Source organism: Scyliorhinus torazame, chromosome 13 (assembly GCF_047496885.1).
Source record: "Scyliorhinus torazame isolate Kashiwa2021f chromosome 13, sScyTor2.1, whole genome shotgun sequence".
Classification (NCBI taxonomy): domain Eukaryota; kingdom Metazoa; phylum Chordata; class Chondrichthyes; order Carcharhiniformes; family Scyliorhinidae; genus Scyliorhinus; species Scyliorhinus torazame.
The window spans coordinates 56,622,532-56,636,755 of record NC_092719.1 but is presented as its reverse complement, the minus strand read 5'-3'; the positions used below and the strand labels follow the sequence as shown (position 1 = coordinate 56,636,755).

The 14,224-nt window shown below is 42.1% G+C and overlaps 1 protein-coding gene across 2 annotated transcripts in view; it reads left to right on the top strand.

The window, feature by feature from the left end:
• apaf1 (apoptotic peptidase activating factor 1) overlaps positions 1-13,677 on the top strand; it is a 311,250-nt gene extending 297,573 nt beyond the window's left edge. For both annotated transcript variants that reach the window (XM_072471565.1, XM_072471564.1), the window contains one exon: positions 12,869-13,677. In XM_072471565.1, the coding sequence (XP_072327666.1) occupies positions 12,869-13,015 (147 nt within the window). In that variant the 3' untranslated portion in view covers positions 13,016-13,677. The remainder of the gene's footprint in view (positions 1-12,868) is intronic.
• The last annotated feature ends 547 nt before the right edge of the window (positions 13,678-14,224 follow it).

Sequence of the window (14,224 nt, the reverse complement as noted above, 5' to 3'; positions counted from 1 at the left end):
CAGTAGGAGAAGTTGTTGGCCAAGAAGTATTTCTTATGCGTGTATGCATACCACTTGTGTTTCAGCCATTAAGAAATAGATATGTAATACCTATTACATCGTGTATGTTCCTGTGTAATCATATGGCTGTCTTTTTCAAGAAGGCAAGATTTGTTTATATGTGCAGTGGTACCATTATGCCTGAATCATTTGTTTACCCCAATTTTAATAATAACTACCACGCTGATGGTTCATGATTCTTAGTCCAATATTGAAATCTTCATTTTGGAGTTTTGCAACATAACTCAACATCTGCATGCAGTTCGTGTCTTCAAACTCTACATCCTGTTATCATGTCTTTGTGTCAAAATCTTCCATTAATTAATTCCTATATTAACATTTATGATAGGAACCCCTCCAATGCAAACTTATCACATTGTAATTTTACATTGCGGCTCCTCCGTTTTATACCTTCCAAGGGACTGTGACAACATGTTCCCATGTGGCATACAGTACAAACATGTGACTGTTCAATCTTTCATGAGGTGGCCATGATATATATTCTGAAGGCAAGATCAATGACCAAAGCTGGTTATTTTACTGAAGTAATGTGACCGAACAAAATTAACAATTACAGATACTTTGAAACTTTACCCATCTTTCCTACAATAACATAAAAGTAACATAAATACACCCCAGTAGCTCAAATAGCAAGCAGATTCTTCATTTTTTGTTTTACTTCTTCTCAAGTCAGCCTGTGTATCTCATTTTATCTCAGGACCCAGCTAAGGCCAACAACTTTCTTCTCACTGCCCATGTGACCCTTAGTATGTGTTTGTCCTCGCCTTTTTATCAATCTTGTCTCCAGGAAATGGAATGTCACTGCTCTGACTTAGCAATGCTCATTGCTGAGCTCAAATGCATTACACTGTCTGAATCAGAATAGTGTGACTGATCAGTGACACGTTACATTGGAGGGATTTAAACAGAGTCCTGGGAAAGATGGGCATGGGTTTGGGGGGTGACAACACAGTCAAAGACTTTGGGGGAAAGAAAGGGTGGAGACGGGGTGGGAGTTTGCAAGGTCAGTGTGTTGGGTTTTTGAGGAGAAGGGTGATGACGGCAGATTTAAAGGAGAAAGAGACAACATCTCAAGGGAGAGAACCGTTGACAATATTGGCTAACATGGGGACTAGGACGGGAATTTGGTTGGTCAGCAGTAGTGGAAGTAGGGTCACGGGAACAGGAGATGGGTCTCATGGACAAGGTGAGTTTGCAGAGGGTTTGGAGGGAGCTGGAAGAGAAACTGGGAAAAGATGCAAGTTCAAAGGAGAATAGAGTGTCTGGGAAAGTTTGTCCCAGTGGACTAGTGGAAGGGAGGAATGCAGCAGAGACAGCTAATCAGAGGGTCCCAACCTTGTAGACGAAATAAATGAGCTCCTTGTTGGACGTCATTCCTCTATTTTCAAGGGAATGAGGATGCAGGAGGGGTACAGAGTCAGTTGCAGGATCAGAAAGATGACGGGGAAGTTGGAGAACAGCATAAAATCTAGAAGCAGCAGAGGTTTGTTCTTTGCCCAGCTGAACAATTTTGTTTCCCTGGCAAGGCCCAAAGCTGCAAAGCCAATATAACCAGTGGCCGGTTATTGGCTCAGCAAGCTCTCAGTTACAGCAGTGGTGGGGCAAAGACAATAAAGTGATTGAAGTTACTTTAAATATTGTGCAAGAGCAACCCAGATCGGACATAGAAGTTGGTCCTTATGGTATTCAGCAGTGTTTTTAATCTGAACAGTCTTTTTCAAAAAAAGAGTTACTGGAAGTTAACAAGACAGTTGACATTTCTAAACTAACTGCGTGGCTAATTGCCAAGTGTCTCTGGTATCATAGAATTCCTGCAGTGCAGAAGGAGGCATTTGGCCCATAAAGTCTGCACCAATGCTCTGAAAGAGTACCCCACCTGGGTCCACTCCCCGGCCCTATCCCCGTAACCCCATAACCCCACTTAACTTGCACATCTTTGGACACTAAGGGGTAATTTTAACATTGCCAATTCACCTAGCCTGCACATCTTTGGACTGTGGGAAGAAACCGGAGCACCCGGAGGAAACCTAGACATGGGGAGAAACTGCAAACTCCACACAGACAGTGACCCAACGCCAGAATTGAATGCAGGTCCCTGGCACTGTGAGGCAGCAGTGCTAACCACTGTGCTGCTAATTTTGTCAGTAAAGTCATCTTTAAGGCAAACTAATTAAATTGAGCCAAAATAAGACAATATTTTCAACTATTTGTTCTCGTGTTTTAAAAAAGAAGCTTCCAATAGCACATTCAGAATTATTTATCATCACAGCTATATTTTTTAAAATAGTTGCAACTATAATAGTTCCTTGAAACATAGGAATATGTTAGAAGCAAGGTGCAACTATACCATGCAAATAGGTTTATTCAGAGCGCAATGATGCTTCTCATTCAAATCATCATTTGAAATTGTAAAGTCCAGTATGGTGATTAGCTTTTAATCCCCACAATGAAAAACACTGTTCTTAGTTTTCTTGATTTGATTATTATTTGGCTTTATTCATGTCAATGTCAACCAACTGAAGAAGATTGGAATCTGTAAAGGAGCCACATCAGCCTCCGGAGCCACAGGTTTCAGAGGGAATTTTAATCTTTGTGAATCCAAAGGTGGAATGTTACCCGACTGTCATCGTTATTCAACCAATCAATCAAACAGGCCTTTTGCGAACCAGTATAGTGGGATGTTGAGTGTTAATAAGAGTTTAAGGCAGGATGTAACATCACTGGTTGTGCTCCAAAAACATATGACTGTGACAAGTAGCAAAGTACCAGTCCAGATTGGGCAGGATGGCTTGCATGCACAAACAGCTCTTCCTTATTTCACATTGTGCTAAAGTCATCTCAGCTTCACGGAGCATCTTGGGATTGCTTAACCGGTCTTCCTTCAGAGTCCTTTCCCACCACCTACGGCATGCAATTTTCCCAGAGTCCCTTACTTTAGCCCCTTTTTTTCAGGAGTGCAATCCTGGATGGATTGCTGACCAGGCTTATTGGTCTATGAAAGTTTACTTTATTTCTTTTTTTTTTAAATTTAGAGTACCCAATTATTTTTTTCCAATTAAGGGACAATTTAGCGTGACTGATCCACCTAGCCTGCACAGCTTTGGGTTGTGGGGGCGAAACCCACGCAAACACGGGGAGATCGTGCAAACTCCACAATGACAGTGACACAGACAGAATCGAGCCTGGGACCTCGGCACCGTGAGGCAGCAGGGCTAACCCACTGTGCTGCCCCCTTTATTTCTGAGTCCTTTGCTGTCAATCTACCTTCCATTAGCCCATGAGCTTTCACATGTATTCTGGTTATATTGGATCACTCTTACCTCACATTTTCCTTCCCATCTCTCGAGCTGTCTTTACCAGACGAGTATCCTCCCCGTCTCTGGTATCATACTAACTCCCCATTCATTCTATTGTCAGTCATTTCTATCTGAGACTGTTATTAAGACCTGCTGACAGGCATTTAAAATGATCATTCAATGCTGTTCTTATTCCATCTCAGGATGTTAAAATGTGCTATTGTGCACCGCAGTCACATCTGGTCTCTTCTGCACATAATTGAATACATTCAACTCTGGCTCTTTGTTCAAACTAGCTCACCTTGTCGAAGAATAATGATTTCTTTAGCCTGGTTTCCATGACAGTGAAGCCTTATGCAATTTCTATAAAAAATTAACTTAAAGCACTAACCCATTCCGTTATCTATTTCAAGCTAATTTTATGCTAGCCACATTGTTAACGTAATGTGATCCAGATAATAAATGGGTTCTTGATATCGAGCGAAGTCCAGGAATTTGAAGCCAAACTTGAAGAGAAGATCTAGGTATTTCCAGATGTTTTGTACAATTTAGAAATCCAAGAAGAACAGATTATAAACAAAAGGTTATCCAGTGTAGTCCAGCTCAGCGATGTGATCTTGATTCCCAGGGGGCCCCTGGTATTTGAAGCCAGATTTGAGAGAAAATCCATGAAAGTCCAGATTGAAGGGGGCGGCATATGGCGCAGTGGTTAGCACTGGGACTGCAGCACTGAGGACCTGGGTTCGTATCCCAGTCCTGGGTCACTGTCAGTGTGGAGTTTGCACATTCTCCCCATGCCTGCATGGGTTTCACCCCCACAACCCAAAGATGTGCAGGGTTAGGTGGATTGGCCACACTAAATTGCCCCTTGAAAAAAAAGAAAGTCCAGATTGTTATCAGACCTCTCAAGGTCATGCTAGGGGATGGGGTTTGAGCTAACCAACAGTTAAATTTGCAGTTAATTTTGGGCTAAAATTAGAATAAGCAGCAGAAGAGTGAATTGGGGGAGGGGGGAGGGGTGCATGGGTGGTGAAAGACCCCTGAAAGGCAGAAGATTGTCATGGATAGATGTACGTGGCAGGGAACTGACTGCCCAGGTGGCGTGAAAGAACAAAGAACAGCAAAGAGTAAGGGCGAAGCAGCAGAAGAGATGAAGTGGGCTAGATCAGTGGTGGGAAACCGGTGTCCCAGGGGCCACATGCGAACCATCTGAGTTCTGAGACATTTTGGTTACCATTGCCCAAGTGCAGTTTCCACATTCTGCTGATGTCTGTCCCCGGACCAGTATGGCTGAAATGATACGCAGTTAAAGCAATAGAAAGTGAAGTGAGGTGCATGCTGATTGCACACAACATTGATTGTGAGGGCTGTGCACTCACTCAGCATCCAACGTGTAAATATTTATTTTCATTTTTATTGTTTAAAGTTGATGATTCTGTAAATGTATGAATGATTAAGCATTTTCTATAACTCATTATGAAATATTCAGAGTGAATCAAAATGTATTTCATTTCATGCGGTCATGGTTAGTGAGCAAGCCTGATTTCGATCTTGCAGTCCACTGAGATGAAGGGAGGGGCCACTCATGCGGCCCACCTACTAACCGAGGTTGCCCAGCACTGGGCTAGATCGACAAAGGGCAAATCTTATGGGGTCAAATTTCGGAGGGAACAAGGGCTGAGATTGACACTTCCTGCATTGCTATTAACTCATGCAAAAATAGCAGCTAGATATTTTGTAATACATCCACAACATGTACACAATTTCTGATTCTTTGCAACCTAGGAAGCATGTTCTCCAGTTAAGCAAGATGCAAAATGAGAGCACCGTATTTTATTAAGGTTCTGACAAAATATTTAAAGACTGTCGGAAATATGTTGAAAAACGTATTCAAGATTTCACAGAATTATGTGTAGAGCCTTCTAGCTGACCTGATTGACCCAATTAAGTAAATTGAGTCTCCCGGGTGTGTGTTGTAAAATTAAAACTTGATACTGGGTGGACTACGAGATATTTGGTAGGGTCCCCAAAAAAGATTTAACCCTGAATTGACATTTTGTGATAAGAGGTCTTACTACAACTTCACTTCTCTTGAAGATCAGGTTGTTTGAGATGCTTACAGTTTCATTAGTTCTAAAAACACAAGTGAGATAGATAATTAACACTATTTCCTTATTCAAAAATAGGCCTGCCAACAATGACACAACAGCTATAGTTAGGAAACCATGGGCGGGATTCTCCGCAAACTGGCGGGATGTCCGCTACCCGGCGGCAAAAACGGCGCGGATCACTCCGGCGTCGGGCTGCCCCAAAGGTGCGGAATTCTCCGAACCTTTAGGGGCTAGGCCCGCGCTGGAGTGGTTTCCGCTCCGCCGGCTGGCAGGAAAGGCCTTTGGCGCCACGCCAGCCGACACCGAAAGGACTTAGCCAGGCGACGCATGCACGGGAGTGTCAGTGGCCGCTCACGGCATCCCCGCGCATGCGCAGGGGAGGGGGTCTCTTCCGCCTCTGCCATAGTGAAGACCATGGCGCAGGCGGAAGAAAAAGAGTGCCCCCACGGCACAGGCCCGCCGGCCGATCGGTGGGCCCCGATCGCGGGCCAGGCCACCGTGGGGGCAGCCCCCGGGGCCAGATCACCCTGCGCGCCCCCCCCCCCCCCACCCAGGACCCCGGAGCCCGCCTGCTCCCACCGGTAAGGTAGGTGGTTTAATCCACGCCGGCGGGGGAGGGTTGACCGCAGCGGGACTTCGGCCCATCGCGGGCCGGAGAATCGCCGGGGGTGGGCCCGCCGACCGGCGCGATTCCCGCCGACCAGCGCGGCGCGGTTCCTGCCCCCGCCGAATCTCTGGTGGCGGAGAATTCGGGACACGGCGGGGGCGGAATTCACGCCAGCTCCCGGCGATTCTCCGACCTGGTGGGGTGTCGGAGAATCACGCCCCTTGTGTGATTGAACCGCAATTGCTGCTACCAGTCCAGTTTGCCGAGCACATGTTTGTGCAAGAACCCTCAAAAGTCAGAATATGAGCACTGTTCAGAACAAAAATGGGGAAGAATATTAAGGAGCTTATTTCTATGGAAATTAACACTTAGCACTGTCTCAAAAAATACTTTTGAAAAATTTCCTGAACATAAAATGAATGTCAATGCTCACATGTTAGGTCAAATACTGATAAAAGAGACAACTAAACTCTGGAATTGAAGTTCAGGTATCCCGTCATTGCTTGTGAGGAAACATAGCACACAACTTTTATGGAATGTTTTAAATGTTCAATTAAAGGTTGAGGAGGCAAGAAAGAATAGTCAAAATAGATCTAGAAACAGCATGTTCCACCCCAAAGCACAGGAAGGTAGGTGGAATTTCCAAATCCATCAGTAAAAACCCTGGAATCCCAGATATTGTCATTTGAAAACAATTTGGCTCATTCAGTGTGTAGGATCATTTTCAGAGACAGCGTTTTCTGCTGGCTTTTACGTGGGGAATCACCCCACCTAACTGCAGCCCAGCTAACACAAAGACTCACTGAGACAGCAACTCTGGTTAAGACGGCTTTACTTTCCAAGCTTGGTCAATGTACGAGATAATGATTTGGATATGCATCAAAAGCGCTCTGCTTTACATTGCTCTCGGTCAATAGTTATACAATTTCCAACAATCAGAAGCCTTGCCTCATCTGGACTCGGTCCAATCCTTGTAGCTATAGACTTTACCTTGACCAATGAATTTTACTTTGGGCAGCATGGTGATTGCGTGATTAGCTCGTGATTTAGCCTCATCCTGGTCCCTGGCCATCTGTTGTTTTTCAAGACCCTCGCATCCGCTGTCTTTCGCTCTCCCCTACTCTCATTTCTCTTATCTCAGTGTGGCTCCTAGCTGTGCCATTGTCTGTATGAGTGCAGGATGCCTGGGGGTGCTGATAAGAACTGCTTACTCTGGATGTGTTTCTGCTGACCACATTATTTCTGTATGACTCTGTCTTTCTTTGGAATGTGGTCTAGTTAGCTAGCTTAAATCCCATCATACATTGCAGCCACTACTATCAGCAAGAGTTTAAATGCTTGTTACTGCTATGTTCTAAGAATCCATGTTTAATAGTTAATAATGATTACTGGATATATTTTCTATGATTAGTTTCAGTCCTCAATGAACTCTTATGTAGAGCTACTCTAGTGTTATCCTAGCTATCTGGTTTTAAGGGGTCTCGCCTCAGGACCCCCCCCCCCCTTCACAGTGTCCATGATTGTGGGGAATAATAGCTCATTTTATGTCATGTGCAAGACATTTAATTTTACATGAAGTTAAATATACCCCCCCATTAAATCAGTTGCCCAGTGCACTCGCATGTTGAATCCCACAAAGATTCAACTTGCAGCACACCATAAAATAATACCGTGGGAAATTGAGATCAATCATGGGCCAAATAAAATGGCATTTCTTTTGGATGGAGTACTGCACTAATTGCTGTGGTGCATATTAATAAAACATGAAATCCTGTGAGCACACTCTGAATGATCTCTGAGCAACTGGTCAATAATTTCCATTTATCAATGCAGTGTCTTACTTCTAATATTCTTTTCATAACTTGATTGTTTTTGCTGATGCTGCCGTTTATCATGGAAGGGAAGCTACATTGGACAGCAAAGAAAGCACCTGGTTACCTTTTGCATTGAAAAATGTGATTACGTTACTGAATGTAATGAATTTCATAAGTGATTACGTTTATATCTGGTTTTTTTGCAGGTGGTGACAGTAATTTCTTAATTGCCTTAATTTAACATGAATTATAAGTCGGATTTAACATTCCGCCTGGCTTTTCCAGATGTTGGAACAATGCTGGAAAGTGGTTTCATTGGGAGAATGAAATATCACCCAGTGTTTCTCCTTTTATGTGGTCAGAATAAGTTAACATGCATTGGTATGTGCAAACCTAATGATAAATAACTTGCCAGAGGGTCTGCCATTAGGAAACAAATCTTTCAGATCCACAGCATGTTGGTTCCACACTGCGGGCTGCATTAATTTTTTTTGGTTAGATCCCTCACTCTGCTGAATGTAAAATTCCTTTCCACCGGTGTGCTGGCGTCAATGCATCAATTTGCAGCACAGTATCTTGACAGCCACCATTATGGAAAATTGCACAGCAGAACTCACCCCAGGTGTGAGTTTCTCGAAATAATGGCTATTTTTCTTTGTTTGCATGGATTCCGTTTGGCATTTGTTTGATGAACTACTTATGCTGTTCTGACATCGAGAATAGCTTCCTTCTGAGAGAATGACTTTATCATATCTGGATAAACAATTTTTAGATTGCAAGAGCCTTTCATTACAGAATATCAGTGTTGACGCAGTTCAGTAAGGTCTGACTAACCTATGGCATAAGTTATGCTGCACTCATTTTGTGCAGCAAAGTGATCGTATATTTTGAAAATGCTCCTTGGGAAAGAAATGTATTAAAGCTGTCATACTTGATTTTGACAGAGTGCTAGGTCGGTATAATAAAGTTCCTTTGTTGGAAGCAACAGTAAATGTAACCCTAAGCAGTGTCAGCCATATTTATGTTGCTGCAGTTCTCCCGTGCATGTTAGACCCATGCAGTTTACTTGCTGTTCATTGCAATGAGAACCAGAACAGCACAAACACTTTCAACCCAATAATTTTAAAATACCAATAGTTAGACAAGGGACTAACTTAATTCTTCATCGTTGATTAGATCCTGTAATTGTTATAGCTAAAACATTGAAACAAGCATTAATATTTAACAATATTTTGGCAATATTAATTGCAGTTCACAAAATCGTGCATTAGCCCATTTTGCTGGCACCTGGAAAGAAATTGCTTGTGAAATCCCTGGTATTTGGTAACTTTACATTGCTGGCCATTTACCAAGCGTGAAACTAGAAAATATGTTCCTTTTTAAGTGAGTGATTGAAGTAAATGTCAGTGCTATCTTTTGGGAATAATTTTACATCTTTTGTTCCCAGATTCCGCATCAAGTCTTTCCTGGTCAGGTTTCATGTGACCAGCTGAAGGCTCTCTCATCTGTGCAAACATGATACCTTCTGTCTCACGCCTGCCCTGATCAGCAATTTCTTGTCCCGTATTAATGAATAATTTTTGGAGACTGGCAGCAGTTAGTCAGACTTGGAACCTTGCACTGAAATTTACTTTTAGTATTCGTCTAGTCTAGAATCAAAACCAAATACTAAACGTGCTTAGCGAAATGTACTTTATCATTCTGGCATCCACACTCCTGAATTGGGTGGCACAGTGGTTAGCCCCCAGCACCAGGGATCCGACCTGGGGTCAATTCCAACCTCGGGTGACTGTGTGGAGTTTGGACGTTCTCCCAGTTTCTGAGTGAATTTCCTCCGGGTGCTCCGGTTTCCTTCCATGGTCCAATGGTGTTCAGCTTATGTGGATTGGCCATGCTAAATTGCTCCTTGGTGTCCAATGGTTAGGTGGGGTGACAGGGATGGTAAGAGGCAGTGGGCCTAAGTAGGGTGCTCTTTCAGAGGCTCGGTGCAAACTCGCTAGGCCGAATGGACTCCTCCTGCACTGTAGAAAATCTATGAGTCTAATTGTGAAGAATAATTCAAATAACAATGAATACTGCAAGACAGCTGAATGAAATGATTTGGAACCATAGTCTGACGTTAGGCTCATGTGCAGTCTTGCAATCTGATTAAGAACTTAAGGCAAACCAAATCTGATATGACTTAGCATGTGTTGCTTATATTTTGATATCCTGAAATATTAACTAGCTTTGTTGACGCAGCAGTTGAAAGCAGATATAGCCAGAATATAAATACATACATACCATGCAGGCATGCATCAATCTCTTGTGGCATTGCATTTAGAAAATTGGTGAATAAGGTTCTTTTCTTACCTTTTTCTGATGTTTTGCTGTATGTGTACTGTTGTGTTATGTACTCTAGGATAACACAGGCTGCAACTGTATACAGCTTTAACCAAAAGATACTCCAGACCTTGAAGTTAGTTCAATCTGATTTATTGAACCAGTTAGCACAGTTCTCGATGAGTTCGACTCTCTGCTAACCTACGTGTGGTTACTCTGTCTGACTGAACCAGACTTGCTCTTAGCCACAAGCTATCTGATCATTATCACAGTGCTGTGTTGTGGGAGTTTGTTGTGCGTCAGTTGGCTGCTGTGTTCCCTACATTATAACAATGACTGCACTTTAAAAAATACTTGCATTTGAGAAATATTTTGGGGAATTCTTATGTAAGTTCTTTCTATTTGGAGACCTGACAAGGGTTTGTGTAAAGTGCATTCATAATCCTAAATAATCATGTAGATTTGAAACATCAAAAAATGTTCTCTCTTTCTTTAAGCCTAATTATGATGTTGTAATAATGTGCATTTGAAACAGATGAAAATTTGTGTTACTGGTGACAAAACGTAATAAAACATTTGGCAGTCTTAAGAATAATGGAGTGTGGATATTCCAGTACTAGACTTGGGTTAAATTGGATCATCTAGGTGCAAGTGGGCAATCAGTCGTGGTAAAAACAGAAAATGTTGGATAAACTCAACAGGTCTGGCAGCATCTGTGGAGAGAAACACAAGTTAACATTTAGGACCTAAATGATCCTTCTACAGAAGAATAGGAGGGTGAGAAACTGACACAGTAATGAATCATCATCTCGGGAGAGTAAGTAGCATAGTGGTTAACACTATGGCTTCACAGCACCAGGGTCCCAGGTTCGATTCTCGGCTTGGGTCACTGTCTGTGCGGAGTCTGCACGTTCTACCCGTGTCTGCCTGGGTTTCCTCCCATAAGTCCCGAAAGACGTGCTAATAGGTAATTTGGACATTCTGAGTTCTCCCTCTGTGTACCTGATCAGGCGCTGGAATGTCGCGACTAGGAGCTTTTCACAGTAACTTCATTGCAGTTCTAATGTAAGCCTAATTGTGGCAATAAAGATTATTCTTATTATTAAAGTGCCTCAATCTGAAGGCCCCAGATTCACTCCCCCCCCCACCCAAACATCTATAATGCCCCCTCTGACACCCTCCCAGCTCATCCTTTACCCTCCCGCCCTCCGGATTTGCCTTGGTTGTGGTTCCAGAGCGCTAAGTACCTCTTCTGACCTCTGCGGTGCTGTGCCGAGACGGGCTGGAGAGCTGTCAGCCAATGTGACTGGCCGACAGCTCTCCATGGTGGAGCTTCCTTCCAAGGATGGACGGAAGCCCCGCCCGCCCTCTGCCAATCAATGCTCAATTGAGAGTGAAATGGCAGTGGGCCTGTCAATCATTAGGGATGTAAAATTCAGGCCCAGGATAATCTCCAATGGATGTCAGATGCTATGAAAAAAAATTAAAACTTCAAATAAAAGCATTGGCAAATCAGCTTAGCCATCCCGAGTTATCCCTTCTGTCACTTTGTATGCAAGTCATGTATTTTATTGAAATGTGCCATCAACGACCTTTATCCCTCTCTAAACATTAGGGGGAAAAAATCACTTGGAAAATCTGGCTTTTTTCCCAGAAGCAAATGGACATGCTGAACATTTGTCTATGCGGTGCATTATTCAATAATGGACTGTTGCATGTGCAAACTGCCATGAGAAATGGAGCTGTTAAGTGCTCGAGAGCTCTGTGTAGAAGTATTCAGTTCAGATTTTAAAATGATTCATCACGAGAATGATTGACACGTTGAACATAAATTTTAAATTTGTAAATGTTATTTTAAAATGTTCACAACTGCTGTCACTTGGTGACATGTTTATGCCTGGAATGTTATGTGGGGATGCTTACATAAAGTCATAGTGTGAAATATTAAAAATGAAGATTGGCATGTGAGTGTTTTCTTTCATACATCGCCACTGTTAAGACAGAATTTAACTGACTCTTGCCAGAAGGATGTATGATTTCATGATTTTCAAATTGTTTTTAGACAAATTAAATTTGGCATGTATTCAAAGTATGTTTCATTTAAAAATAGATTTAAAAAAAATATTCACAGGAGCTAAACTGCTTTAATTCACACCTATAGCCTCTTTCAGGCTGAGATTGGTGTATAATTATTGTAATATTGAGATTCTTGCAGCCCAGTGATGGACCTGTGCTTTCGACCCATGGCTACCTATTAAAGCAAAATTGGCCAATTTGGATTGAAACGAGTCGAGCTGCAGTTTGCTGTCACTGAAACCAGGCCTCGTGTCAGCTGATGTGACAATTTGCGTTCCTGCACACATTGCATAAAGTGAAAGAGTATGAATTCTTCCACTCCTTGTTGGTGGTTTTTTTTTTCTCCCCCATCACCATGTGCTTTCATATGTTACTGCCTTGGAACAGTCAAGCGTGTGAATAGATGAGACCATCATGCACTGTGGATCTTGGTCTTTTACTTTATTACCTCTCCCTTTTGTCATTGAGAAACTCCATTCAAAGTGAAACAGAAAAAGCTTCTACTCGGTGCTACCAAATAGAGATTGCATTTAATCATAAAAATGGATGGTAAAAACTAAATTAACTATATTTCTTTTGCAGTGGTGGGATATGACTACTGGAGAATCACTTCAGACATTCTACACTAATGGGACAAACCTGAAGTCCATACATGTTTCATCTGACTTCAAGACCTATGTGACTATTGATAACATCGGAATACTCTACATCTTGAAAATGATTAACTGAACCCCCTGACTCTGGAGGAACAAAAGACGAGCTTTTGTGGTATCGCTGGGGGAAGTTGTATTTATTGCACTTAAAAATGCTTTCATCGAACTTTTAGACAAAGCAAAACATGGAATGAAAGCCATTTGTATTTTCTATTTTTTCTTACAAAACAAATTGCTACTGAGCCACTGGAATTTGCTGGAGACTTCAGCTTACTGGAAAGGCCATAAGGGTACCGCATGCAAGGACAATGTGTGATGCTGCTTTCTGTTATTCACAAGCTCTGGGTTCTGTAATTCCACTGCTGGTGTTTCATTGCTTTGAGACTCTTGAGGCAGATCACATTTAAGATTTGGAGCACAGTAAGCAGTTTACAAAGATTTAGAATGCCTGAGCAGCTTGCGGTAATATGCTTCGTGCTGTTGAAAAATAAATCACTCCCTGACCTTTCCACCGATCGTGGTTGCAACTTTTCAGCTGCTAGGAAAGTATGTTCTGTTAAATATCTGAATTTTTTCAATCAATCTTTAGAAACAGTGTTCAGAGTTGTTATAAATCAAATCTGACATCAGTGTTTAATACTTCGAATGTTAAGTTTATATTCGTAATTGATCTATTTCAATTGAATGTTTCTACTGATTTTATTTTCATATTTCATGCGATTAAAATTTTCACAACTATTTCAGATGTTTATGCGTCTTTATTTGGAAAAATGATAGAGTAAGGGTCGGACAATTGTTACAATCCCAGTTGATGTTATAACTGGACAGGAAGTTCCCAAAATGGAACCCTGACTCAAAAGACTGTAACTTTTATCTTTTTTTTAATACAAAAACTGGAGGCATAGTCACAGGACCGGTAGCTAGTTTTAACAACCAGAAAAAAAACCATTAAGCATGAAATAATTGGATTATAATACAATACTCCTTTACTCCCTCTTTAACTTAACAATTACACACAAGTTTTAGAATTAACACGTATTACAAAGTGCATCCTAATCTGCAATCTTAAGCTCCAGCAATAGCAATGAAGACTTGGGCTTCAGAACTTGGCGCCTCTGTAACCAAGCTGTTCCAGTGCAGCTACAACACTGGCATCTACCCGGCAATGTGAAAAGTTGCACAGATATATCCTGTACTCAAAAAGAAGGACAAATCCAACCCAACCAATTACCGCCCTATCGGTCTACACTCAAATCATCCATAAAGTGATGGAAAGGGTCATCCA